The sequence below is a fragment of the Dermacentor silvarum genome, chromosome 4, assembly GCF_013339745.2.
Source record: "Dermacentor silvarum isolate Dsil-2018 chromosome 4, BIME_Dsil_1.4, whole genome shotgun sequence".
In the NCBI taxonomy this organism is placed as follows: Eukaryota; Metazoa; Arthropoda; class Arachnida; order Ixodida; family Ixodidae; genus Dermacentor; species Dermacentor silvarum.
Window position 1 is genome coordinate 5,478,917 of NC_051157.2, and position 13,571 is coordinate 5,492,487.

At 48.6% G+C, this 13,571-nt stretch overlaps 1 protein-coding gene across 3 annotated transcripts in view; it reads right to left on the reverse strand.

Annotated features, from left to right (window-relative positions):
- The window catches only part of LOC119449354 (protein dachsous), a 199,696-nt gene that overhangs the window by 111,604 nt on the left and 74,521 nt on the right, over positions 1 to 13,571 (reverse strand). For all 3 annotated transcript variants that reach the window (XM_037712521.2, XM_037712520.2, XM_049665182.1), the window contains exons 12-14: positions 8,811 to 8,951; positions 2,003 to 2,384; positions 887 to 1,111 (exon numbers count right to left, since the gene is read on the reverse strand). In XM_037712521.2, coding sequence (XP_037568449.1) covers positions 887 to 1,111; positions 2,003 to 2,384; positions 8,811 to 8,951 — 748 coding nt within the window. The remainder of the gene's footprint in view (positions 1 to 886; positions 1,112 to 2,002; positions 2,385 to 8,810; positions 8,952 to 13,571) is intronic.

The following is a 13,571-nucleotide window of genomic DNA, read 5'->3' on the forward strand; positions in this document are numbered from 1 at the left end:
GTTCAATTTGTTGGCCAACGTTTGGTTTAGATCAAATGAGGAAACAAATACTGAGTGTCAGGGTTTGCCTGTCTAAACATATGCTTTTACAAGCATTCTACTGTGGTTCCCACCAAATTCAAAAGCTCAAAGCTGTGTCATCTATTACAGCTTGTATCGTCAATAAAGTAATTGGTTACAAGTAATTGAGAACTGAAAAATGTGATTGAATTACTGTAAGCATTACTGACTAAAAACAGTAATCAGTCAATTACAATACTACTAAAAAAGTATTTGATTAAAAGTAATAATTTACATGAAATTGGTTACGTACAAGTCTGAGTGGCTATTAGTGGAATAGATGAAAAAAAAAAGAACGCTTAACCTTGCACTTGGCCGCGCAACGCTTCAAACAGCGAAGCTGGGCAGTGGGCGAAGCCGGGCATTTTCCGGAAGTGTGCACGAACTTTTCACCTAATTACTCGTGATGATGATAATTTCTTTTTGCGTGTCTCGGACTTACGGCCGTCACTGCGGGTTGTATAGCGCAGTTCGCAACACCGACATCGCGTTCCAATGCCGACACCGCGTTCCAGGAGACCCACTCCGTGAATGTGTCTCTCTCTCACTCTCATAGTGCGCATTCGCAAAACTTCTTCACCTCACAGAACATGAGTAGACAGCGTTGCATGTAGGCTCCCTAAGCACGAGGGTACGAACGTATACATCCACGCCTGTATAGCCTAGTGGTTACGAGACTCGCCTTGGGACCAGGGGTACGCGGGTGGAAATCCCGCCTCGGCAAGAAAGTTTATTTTCTTTTCTTTCTTGGTAGTTTCTAGCTACACACCACAAATTACGGCTGGCTTAAACAGCTTCGCTATTAAAAAAGGAAACAATATAATACCTGAGGCATGAACCGTGAGCACGGTAGTGCCTACGGGAGCATCCTCAGACATGTTGGCTGCGTAGTGTGGCTGGTCAAAGCGTGGTGGCCGCTGTGGCGCCTCACTGAGGCGCACGTGCAGCTCCTGGTGGGCGCTACGACGTGGTGATCCATTGTCACTGGCAGTGATGTTCAAAGTAAGGTGCTCAGGCAACTCTGCCAGGGGCTGTGCAACAGTCAGCAATCCTGCATCAACACATAATGTTAGAGCAATGCTGTGGCCACAACAGTGCCTCCTGTAATACAGAGACTGCTTTCTACAATGTTGCCACATGAAGTGGGAATAATACAAAAATATACCATGGCCACGACCCCGGCATGAGCATCACATTATGTGAAATCCTCTATTTACTCATATAATGCTGATGCTTTTTTTCGTGCAAAATTGATGCGAAGTGTGATAATTACGGCGTTAAAATTTTTAACGAAATGTTCTATGTGCTAAATATAAAAATAAAGTGGCTGTAGAGTGGGGTTCCCACGCCAGCTACTCTAAGCTAAACAGAAAAATTCAGTCAACGAAATGCTTCGCAGTGGCTGTATGGCACTGCGAAGTGGGGCAGTGTATGGCAGTGGAGGAAGTGAGGTTCAATACACTGCATCCAACAGGCATAAATGTCTCAAAGGGAGCTCTTGAAGCCATTCGTTGCACCAATGGCATGAATGTAACCATCAGTTCTGAATTTTCTACGGTCTTTCAGGGTATCAGAGCTGATCATTTCCCTTATTCCAACTTATTAAGTAATTGTGTATATCCTCTTATAGTTTGAATTTTTTTACCCGAAGAAAGAACATTCAAATTCCAGCAAGAAATATTTGTATGCAAAGTAATAACACCCCAAATTACTCTCACAGCATTTGCTACCCCGGGTGAGATTTGTGGACTTGTTTAAAGAAAACTGAAATGGGCTACTAGTCCAAGGCCGTGCCTTTATATTCGCAGGTTTTCACACTGAACAAACTCGGACTTGGCAGGTAAACCGTTTTGCATCCTTTGGTAACAGAGAAGCAAATAAAAAAGTCACCATAAGCACATAAGCAATGAACACCATGCAATAGCTTCAGATGGTGACCCACCTGTGTCGTGGTCGAGAGAGAAGTATCCTGCATCATTTCCACTTGCTATGTGGTAAGAGACGTGGCCATTTTCCTCAGCGTCCAAGTCAATGGCAATGAGCTGTTGCAAGATGGCTCCAATAGGAGCGTCAGGCGCAATGCTAGCCTCTGCAGCTGAGGTGAAAGTTGGGCTGTGGTCGTTCACATCTTCGACACTGACATAGCAGGTGACACGAGCGGCCAGTGGAGCACCCGAGCTTGGCTGGTCCTGTGCCCTGACAACAAGCACAAAGGAGGCCTGGCTCTCACGATCCAAGGGGGTGCGCACCATCAGCTTTCCGGTGGAAGGCTCCACCTCAAAGGTGCCTACAGACGGCCATTCCTCGTCCAGCTGGTACACCAACTGCAACATGCACAAACGCTAGCTCAGGAACAAGGCAATGCAAAAAGCACGTAGCCGGCTTTCTTTCTTTTCTTTTTTTTTTTTTTTTTGGGGGGGGGGGGGGAACAGTTTGTTCGGAGCAATGGAGGCTTAGGCCCCAAGCCTCCGGTGCTCTGGGCACAGCTATGCTACTACAGGCTGGCCCTGATGGACTGCAGCCTGTTTCCTTCATTAGCAGGGTTCTTACAGAGGCCGAAAGCCATTGTACAGTCCAGGAGTGGCAGTGCCTTGCAGTAGTGTGGGCAGTGGACAAGTTCAGGGCCTGTTTTGAATTTACCGAGTTTGAGATTCACTGTGACCACTAGTCTTTGTCATGGATGTTTAGCACCAACCGACCTTCACCCAGGGTCAAGTGTTGAGTACTACGACTGCAGGGCTTCAATTGCCGAATCAAGCACAGATGGGGACTGACAAGTATACCCATGGATGCCTTGAGCAGAGCCCATCTCCAGTGTGAAGAACATCCATGTGAACAGTGTCTGCATGAGACACTGTTCCCCATTGCTGCTCCAGAACCTGAAGTGAAAATTACATTTGAGCAAGCAGCAGTAGCCTTGGAAGAGGGTGCCACACTCTTAGGTGACACAGGACGGCTCATCCAAGAACAGGCTCTTGACAGCCGTCTACAGTCTCTAAAAACTGTGGTCCAAGGGACTAGGTTGCCAAGCTCGGACTTCCTCGCCTTCTTCATGATCTGGCAGAGACAACAGAACTGATTCCAAGTGGACTGCTAGTTCAGCAAAGAGGCAACAAGAAGGTACCATGGCTACCTGATCACCTCCGACAGCTACTGAAGATGGCACACGACCACCCCAATGCAGGCCATGCCGGATTTTCAAAACCATGAGACATGTCTCAGCACAGTTCATCTGGCTGGGCATGTAGGCTGACATATCAAAGTATCTGAGGCGCGATCGCTTTATGCATCCGACGATGTGGAATGCGGCACGACAAGCTCAACGGTGCCACTGCTGCTCGCACGAGATGTTTCGCCTGCGTATGAAGTGCCAAAGAGCGACTTCTCAAGATCGTCGACACAAGTAGGCATTCCGCCCACATGTGAAGTGCTCGGCGGCGGCTCCTGCACGGCATCATCGGCACGCGTATGCATCCTGCCCGCGTGTGGAGTCCTCAGCTAAGCGTCTGTGACTTCTGTGCTGTGCTGCACAGTACTGCCAGGCAACCTTGAAGCAGTTTTTTTCTCCGTCGGCGATTTTCGCTTACGAGTGCCGTAAACATGAGCCGTCTTGTACTTCAGCGGTCGCCGACCCATGGTCACCGGTAAACTTCCGAAACTATGCCCCGCAAGCACTGATGAATGCGTCGAGCCGTATGTCCAGAGTAGCGTATCACAACACAAACCAGCTTCCGAAACTACGCTCCGCACGCACTGACAGCAAGCGGATATGTCCAGAGGCGCATATCACAACACAAATCAGCTACGTTCTGCAAGTGCTGGCGGTCTGCCGAGCCGAGATGCCAAGAGGTGCGTATCAAGTCCGCTGCCGAAACTATGCTGCTCCGTACATGTTCACGAAGATGGCGAGGAGATTGTCAGACACGAGAGTCATGGGCGATATCAGATGTAAACTTCTGAAAGACCGCCCATACAGACGAACATAGCGCGCCAAGAAGCGCGGCAGGCGTGGCAGCGCAGTAGCAGAAGACACGCACCGCCAACAAGACCAATGGCGAAGCTCCAATTGGCCACGTGACGGCCGTGGCCAATCGCAGACCTCGGAACGGCCTTGAATCATTTGCTTTTTGTGCGCTTGCTTCTGAATGGATGAAATGGCCGGAGCGGCAAATTTAAAGATGGAGAATTGCGCTTTCCAACAAGGGCAAAATGGCGGCACTCGGTTGCGCCGTTGCGGAGATATCGCGGCTTGAAAAACGCCGCTTTTTCGCGATTTCCTCGTAATTTTTTCGCCACGTTGGCTGATACAAACATTTTTTTGAGCACTTCTACGCGGTTTTCAGTGTTCATATTTCGAAATAAGATAAAAAAAAGAGTTATAGAAACGGAATATGTGCTTTTCAAAAAATTGATTTTTGGGGCATTTTTCGCGATATGAAAGCCGCGGGCCCCTTAAGTTCACTATCGCTGGCGACTGTCGTGCGGACGTCGCAACTCGAGAATCGAACGTCTGCGCACATGAGATTTTGCAGATTTTGTGCTCGTGCGTGTAGAACAAGAAAGAAAAATAGCATGCACTAACCGTTTGATGGGCAATGAGCGACTACAGCTTATTAAGCGATCAGCCAATACATGGGAATCAATGGGGGCTAGGTGGGGGAATCGTTGGGACTACGTTTAAACCGCAATTACACATTCAGTGGGTACGTATTAACGAGTTTTGACTGTATTTCGACTCACAAATCGAATATTTGCTATTCGATATATTCAATGTGGAGACCCGCGCAGTTCCACAGATCGTGCACACCGTGGAGCCCTTCTTGTTTGATGCTGCCCAAGAGAGCGAGCGTTTCACTTCTTTTAGAGAGCAAAAGGAGCGCCGAGTGCACTGCCCTGGCTGAAGCCTGTTTTACATGCTGCAACTGAAGCAACAAAAAAAAAATTGGTACAATCGCACGTGTCGCATTGTAATTTTTAGAGGACTCATTTCACAAGATTGTGATTTCAACAATGCGACTGGTACGATGCGCAGGGTTGCTTGCTACCAGGTTTTGTGGCACACGCCGTATACAGTTAAACCTGGATATAACGAAACTGACAAATTCCCAAAAAAACTTCGTTATAAAGAGGATTTCGTTATATGCAGGTTCGGCACGAAAATTCGAAAAAGAAACGCTTACTGTATTTACTCGATTCTTACCCCTTACTGATGGTGTCGTAGTGTCATATAAGGCTCGTTTATAGTCCGACGTTATCGGCGCGTGGGCCAGCGTCGTTTGCCGCCAGTCACGCTACGCCAGCCGAAACGCCATCTTTATACTCCGACGCGCATGCCGTTGGCTGTTCAGAGCATGCGCAGAACGATCCCAAGCCCGCACGCCGCTTTGAACGGCTGTCTGCGACCGTTGGCGAAGCGTCGTGGGCGCTATTATTTGTCCGCGTGAAAGGGCATTGTGGGTCGCCGCAGTCGGCACGACCAACATGCGAATGGGTCAGGAGCCAATTCGGCGCCGGGCCCGTCGGAAGCCACTGGTTACGTTTTTACCAACGTGACGTAGCATGTGCGCTCGCGTTACGTCGGACTATAAACGGCCCTATAGTGCCGCCTAGTGTCAGGTTAGTGAAGTGAAGTGCAGACTTGCGCAGTAACCTAAGAGTAGCGCTGCCAGCGCATTGAAAAAAAAAAAAAAACATTTTTTTTTCTTCGGCAACATCAACTGGAAAAGGAGAGTGCCGGCTTGGCGGGCTAGGCCAGTTGAAGCAAGCGGCAGGATCAGGTAAGAAGGGAGGGGGAAAGGTCGCGCCCGCGGCGGCAAGATCGCCGGGTCGAGGCATGCAGGCCCGCCTCATGCACGCTCACGTGCGCTCTCTCTCGCCTCGCAGTCACCATGAATTTGAGCGTGCTAAGCGCACCGCCACCGCTTCGCATTTCGTTGCGGCGGAGAAGTTGCTTCCGGTTGCTGCTCGCGCATAAATGAGAAAATTTGGGGCGAAATCTCTAGGTTGTCGGCAAGGAAAATTCTTTATTTCGAGGGGGTCTTCCGCGCCACTTCTTCCGAGCCACTTCGTTACATAGAGGTCTCAAATACATGTGCTTCTATGGAGTAACGACGGGGAATAGAAAAACTTCGTTATATCCAGGAATTCATTATACGGAGGTTCGTTATAAACAGGTTTAACTGTAATTCTTTTAAGGGGGGACATGGCTTTGAAAATCAACTGCCTTATTTCTTCGTGGATTTGGATGAAAATTGGCATAAATGTTTATAATGTCTCCCGATACTTTCATAAAAGTTGTGGGGATGCGCGACTCTCACGCGTCCCCTGATGTTGTTTTCCCCGCATAGCTCGCGTCTCCTGTAATTCGGCTTCTCCGCGTGGCTAAGCGCCGGCGGCGGTCGTAGTGGTTGTGGCACATTGCGAGAGATGGCGCGAGTGTCGCGATGCTAACACCACCGAACGGCGGGGTGACTTGGGAGCAAAAGGTCGAAGGCTCTTCGGGTGGGGGGTTGGAGAGCGAGGCGGACGTCCCGCGCGTGCGCCGATTCACGCTTCGCGAGACCGTCTTGTGGCTAGGAGCAGGGCACCGGTATGAACGAACACGCATCGTTTGAAGGCGCCACCGTTCGCGTGACCGTACACGTGAACGACTAGGCGATGGTGTCATAGCATGGGGCGAAAATATTCGCTCGCTATCCGGTCGCGGTGAGTCGGACTTCCTTGATTTGTCGCGTGCCCATGTGAATGTTCTATGCATAGTAATTCGGCTAGTGTGTATTAGTGTATGAAAGGTGCAATAAATGCCCTTTTGATTGTTTTCACTACTGTATTGTCGTTCCTTTGTCCCAAGAGCACGTGTGAGACCCCACATCTGGCTGCCCAACGTGGACCTCTTGGGGCATCGGACAATAATTTTAAGTTTTAATTTGTTGTGCAATTTGTTGTGCAATTGTTGTGCAATTTAAGTTGCAATTTAAGTGCAGTCCACTTATAACGATATCAAGAAAAACGAGAAATCCGATCGTTATAACCGATTATCACTATATCTGGACTGTCGGTTAAAAAAAAAACGAATATATTTTTGAAGCCCCGAAACCAAATTTGCCACTTGTGGTAAAAAATCGATGTTGTAGAAAGTAGGCTGAGAAAAACAAAACATTTATTTATACCTCTAAATAGCGTCTCAATCGTTAAGTGCACTGAGATAGAAATCTGCACTTGCTTTCGCAGAAGTTTCGGATTCACAACCTCTGTGTGCATCGCGTCCAGCTGCTGCGCGAACACTGGCAGCTATAATTTAGCGTGTGTGAAATCAACGAGCAACTCGATCGACGACATTGCACTTTGGTTGAACATCGGGGTCGGTGTCAATGATGGGCCATTGTCAATCTCGTCGTCACTGCCGCCGCTGTCTGTCGGGACAACGATCGCCCCGGCGGAGATCATTCTCCTCGCAGAACGAGGCAGCACTACCTGCACTTAGAAACTCCTCCATCGAAGCACCAGCTGTTTCATCGTCAGTAGCGACGTGCTCCCAGAGTTCGGTAATGTCAGCGGCTTCCACCGCGTTAATTTCACCCATGAGGGTTTCGTCCTGGCCCACAAAGCCTGCCTTTTCCGTTGATCATGGCATGGCCACTGCTTCTAGCCTTCATGATCATGGCGCTTTCAGTTTTCATAATCGTCGATATCATCGACTGTGCAAGCTCGTACTTCTTTGTGTCTTGCTAAATTTGCAGCTTCGTCTCGAGAGGCACGGCTTGGCGCTTTGTCGGCGCACCTCCCGCGACGAATTTCCACGCTCGCTGAGAGCGGGAGATTGTAAAGGCAGCGTAGGCCACGCAGGCATCGCTCACTTATCACTTTCTTCTCCCCTCTCCTCTGAACGCCCGCCGGCGACGCGGACGCGAAGCAGCTGGCGCCATCTTCTGCACGCTCCGACAACTTGCGATGCTCTGCGTGGCTTTCGTTCGCAATCGGCGCGCGGGCGGGATGTGCTGCGCGGTAATGGAAGCAAATACGAACTCGTGTAGGCAAACTTTTGCCCTGTCTTAGGAACAGACAACTTAGGAACGCAAATTTCACGATTATTCTGCATGAAAAACGCTACCCAGAAGCAAGATTTGGATCGTTATATCCGATATGCGGTGAATAATATATCGATATATATGTTTTTTTTTTTCTCGTAGTCCCAATGCATAAGTTGATACTCTTAGGTCGACTCATCGTTATAACCGATATATCGATATATGTGGTATCGTTATACGTGGACTGCACTGTATAGACAATAATTCAATATATCCGAGTTTGATATATCCAGGATCGACTGTAGTGCAGGGAGGGGGGGGGGGGGTGGTATTCTGTAAGAGTCCACCTAGTGGACTGTCCACTTCGGCTGTCGCGATTTCCAGCGGCACGAGCGAGAAGGAGACTGGCACGAGCGAGAAGGAGACTGGCTGGCTCCTTCTCGCTCGTGCCGCTGGAGCCAATCGCAACAGCCGAAGTGGACAGTCCACTAGGTGGACTCTTACAGAATACCCCCCCCCTGCACCGTGTATAGGGCGAATATTCATGACTCGGCGACTTATGCTATAAAATGTCTATGCTGAAAATAAATAAATAAATAAAAACATCAATGTGTTCCTTATTCGATAGAGTGTCTTGTGTAGAGTCTGTGTTGACAGATTTGCCCCTTCCAATACGACAGGGCATCTACTACATGCAAAAAGGATTATAAATGCAGCCCAAACCTTGCCATTATCGCCACTGTCCAAGTCTTGAGCAGCAAACGTCCACACTACAGTTCCTTGGGGGATGTCTTCAGCAATAGACAAGTGCACAGGGTCCTCCGGAAAGGTGGGTGTGCAGTCGTTTAAGTCTTCCACTTGAATCTGCATGTCAAAGAATACATTAAATGCTATGCTGCTACACAGCAAGAAATTTTCCTGATGCCTCAGGATGGTCAGAGATATGACAGTCATTTCCTTTTGTTTCTTACTGCTCTGTGTTAAGGGGGGACGTGGGTTCTAAAACTTTTCTTTAGTTTTGGTTCTATCTGAACTACACTTCACTGTTTAGATCAATTTCTCACGCTGATTTCAAATATATAATTAGTTTTTTGATAGCTACTTTGGTTCAGAAAGTACTTAAGTCTGAAAATAAATTTCATAAGTACTTCTTACGGGGCTTTTTTGCAATTTTTCTTTGTTAAAGACGAAAAGTAATTGCATGACCTTAATGCCAAAAACTTGCTCCAGGAGGTGATGCTATTTTTATTTGTTTGAAAGCATTCTAAAGGTAAGAAAGCAGACCAACATTGACTGTCAATATATTTTTCTTATTTTAACTCATATTACTTTTGATTGCAATTTCTAAAATGATGCTAGAGTAACAGAAATAGCATCATCTCCTAGATCATTTCAATACAAATACACTGATACCAAACTTGTTATTGTCACTCAACAACATCATAGAAAAAAGCCCCATAAGACTGAGTGCGGTGTGTAAAAGCAATGATCTGAGAAAAACGCATTTGAAGTTTAGACAGCTGCAACTTTTTCTAGTATCCAGCTACAGCAATATTAATGACATCATTTTGTAGCTCTATTTTTCATGAAGAATGACTATACTACAGTAGAACCGCGTTATAACGAAGCGGGATATAACGAACTAATGGATATAACGAAGCAATTGTAATTCCCCTTGAAATTCCCATAGACGCCCATGTATTTAAAACCTCGTTTTAACGAAGCGAAAATTTCCTCACAATGGATATAACGAACCATTCTTTGTCCACAACGAGCATTTACTGATCATTTTGGTATACGTGAATTCAATATCTTATAGCGCGCGACGGTTTACGTCCCATCACAGCTGCGGTAATTCAAAACTTGCGCCTTGCGCTCTCCAGGAGCCGCCTGCCAACACGCGCATGGGTGCGCGTCTCCCTGCCTCCCCTTTCCTCAGGAACTAATGGACTCGCCCGCGCAGCAACTCGCGCGAGCGTGCGTGTCAGCCGGCCTCCCCTCTCCTGTGGAACTCATTGACCCACCCGCGCATCTGACCTCCTCCTCCGACACGAGATGGACACGAGATGGACAACGGCAAACGTAAGCGCAAAACTATAACAATCGAGCAGAAGTCGGCAATGCTGAAAGCCGTTGAATCCGGCGTCAAGAAAAAAAAAGTGGCCGAAGATTTCGGCGTATCGTTGAGCACGCTGTCGACGATCTTAAGCAAGAGAGAAGCTATTACCGGCGCTGTTGCACGTGGCGTCAAAGGCGACCGAATGAAGCTGCGAGCCCCCGCCTTCGAAGCTGTCGAGAAGGCGGTGTTCAACTGGTTTTTAGAAATCAGAGCAAGCGGCACTCCTGTGAGCGGGGCACTTCTGCAGCAGAAGGCAAGGAACTTCGCGTGCATCATAGGGCACGATGATTTTGTGGCGAGTGACGGCTGGCTGCAGCGCTTCAAGGAGCGCCACGACATCGTCGGCAAGGCTGTCAGCGGGGAATCGCTATCTGTGGACCGCGAAGCTGCAGTGGCGTGGATTGAGAAGAACATTGGGCAGCTGCTCGAAAAATACAGCCCCAGGGATTTGTTCAACGCAGATGAGACTGCCCTGTTCTATCAGATGTTGCCGCAAAAAACCTTGGCCCTCAAAGGTGACCGCTGCCAGGGCGGTACGCAGAGCAAGGTCCGTGTGACCGTGCTACTTTGTGCGAATATGGACGGGTCCGAAAAGGTGCCGGCCCTCGTGATCGGCAAAAGTGCATCACCACGATGCTTCAAAGGAAAGCGGAAACTCCAAGTGAGTTATGTGTCCAACCGCAAGGCCTGGATGACAAGAGAGATCTTCGCACAATGGCTGCGTGAGTGGGACGAGCGGCTGGGCAAGCAGAACCGCAAGATATGCCTCGTCCTGGATAACTGCGCGGCCCACCACACTACCGTTGTGCTTAAAAACATTGAACTGTGCTTTTTGCCGCCTAACACTACTGCGGTTGTGCAACCCCTCGATCAAGGTGTGATCATGAACTTTAAGTCGGGCTACCGCAAGCGTGTCATCGACCGAATTTTGCTCAATATGAGCATGAAGCGCGAGACAACGATCGACCTGTACATGGCGATCGAGATGTTACAAGCTGCCTGGATGGCCGTCACTGCAAGCACGATCGCCAACTGCTTCCGGCATGCCTCATTTGGCGTCAGCAGCGGAGAGCCCAGCGAAGATCTCGGTAATGTCGCCAGTGAGGGTGCCGCAGGCGACCAGGCCCAGACGTCGTGGGACGCTCTCCTTGACGCCGGCGTTGTGCCTGACTGCGACACATTCTGCACGTACGTCGGTGCAGATGCTGACGCGGTGACAACCGAAGAGTTGTCAGATGCGGAAATTGTGCGCGCGGTGACGGGGGTGCATAATGACGACAGTGACGAATGTGTCGACACCCCGGAGCCTAATGTTGGCGAACCCGACGAACCGACGCCCGCACAAGCGCTGGATGCGACAGACCTGCTGCGCCGCTTCTTTGGTGCTCACGATGACGGCGAGGACGGACTCGAAATAGCGGCTGCAGCTGAAAAAGCAGTCATCCGCTTGAAGAAGAGTCGGCAAAAGTCTATTAAGGACTATTTTTCTTCGAAGTGATCTGCCAGCTGCTGTGCTGAATTTGGCGGAAATAAAGTGCATTATTCTTTATTATTTTGCTAGTTTTTTGCCTTCCGACGGCCGTCTTGCGCTGCGCGTCGGGCTGCTGTGATATTCGGTGGTGAGTACATTCTCTCTTGCTGGCTAATTGTCGGTAGAAATGGATATTGGCTATAACGAACTAATGGTTATAACGAAGTAATTACGACTCCCCCTTCAACTTCGTTATAACGAGGTTTGACTGTAAATATATGACTGAACCTTCCCAGAAAACTGGGAAAAGCTTGTCATAATGCCATGTACTGCCCCTAAACGAGCATGAGAAACTACATTTACCACTTCATGTGCCCGTTCCAGTGGCCTGCAAGCTCAATGAATACAAAAATCGTATAATAAAGTAGCCTTTCCATAGAAAATTTAAACTTGCACAATGTTCAAGTCAAAAGCACGCACGCATGTAATATTTATTGAATGACCTAAATTGATTATTGTCATTCAACAACACTTAGCTCTACAGCATGCCAGGGCTGTATATGCAGGATCCTTTGCTGGCTTGTGCCGTTTTGAAAGCCTAGTCTTGGTAGCATTACTGTCTAGATGCTCATTTTGCGACTTCCGAAGCTTTTGCGACTAGCAGCTTGAATTTATGCTCCGCTGCGCACTGTGATGCCAGACACTACTTCAAGATCGCCGCACTTCTCGCGCGTTCAACCGACTCGCCCACTGAATAGTATGCCATACCAACGCGGTCTTGGATGCCGCTGGACGCGCTGGCTGACGATCTGATGACATCAGATGGGCCGCAGCTATGCCCAGTGGAATCAAAGGCGACATTAGATGTGCCATTTCGGACGCAACAGGTGATTCCAGCTATTCCACTCGTGCCGACCATTCGGGCAGCGCGCTGAATACAGTACCCGACGGATTTTTCGGACTCCGAAAATTCGGACTTGTTGGATATTCCGGACTTCATAGATATACCGTCAGGATTCCGATAGAGCTAATGCATTTTCGCGACCGATTTTTCGGACGAATCTAGGTGCCAATGTTCGATTTTCCGGACTAAATCGCTCGCTCCGAGCCACGCTAGGGTGGCTAGAAGGGGAGGTGTGAATACCGGCGGCGCAAGTGTGACCCCTCATCGCACCGATGTTGCGGGGCGGCGCTGTTGACCGAGGCGCGGGAAGGCACGCAACCGAAATGAGCGCATCGCCAGCCTCGGGTATCGCGTGCTATCTGCGAGCGTCATGGTATACGTCTTTATCATGAAATCAACGTTTTATCAGCCCACATCACTACTCCTGTGAGATTTTACGGGCCCAGTTCGCATTGCGTCGATAGATTCAAACGCTTTTTTTTTTTTTTTTTGTCCTCCGGATCAGGATCATAGGGGCTGGGGGCTCTGGAATAATTTCGACCACTTCGGGTTCTTTTATGCGCACTGACACCTTACGGCACACAGGTGCCTTGCACTTCAACTCCCTCAAAGTGCGACCATCGTCATCGAGGTCAGCAGTAATCACCCTATGCGTGCCGTACGTACGACCTGTAAACTGCAGTCATTACCCGATTACTTCTCGACGTACAAACCACTTTGTGCCAGCGCTTGCAGACGTGTAGCATGTCTTTTCGACGCTCAAATAAGCAATTTACTATGATTGCAGACAGCAACAGATCTGGTCATAATATTGTTTATTTAAGTGAGCAAAACAACTATGGGAAAATTTGATCTACAACACGCAATATTTCAGTGCTTTTAGTTTATTCTCAGTGCCCTGCTGAATGACACCTTTAAGCAAAAAATGAATCATTGTTACGCAACAAAAACATACAACTGATGCTGTCAGGGCAGCAGAATGCTCTAGGC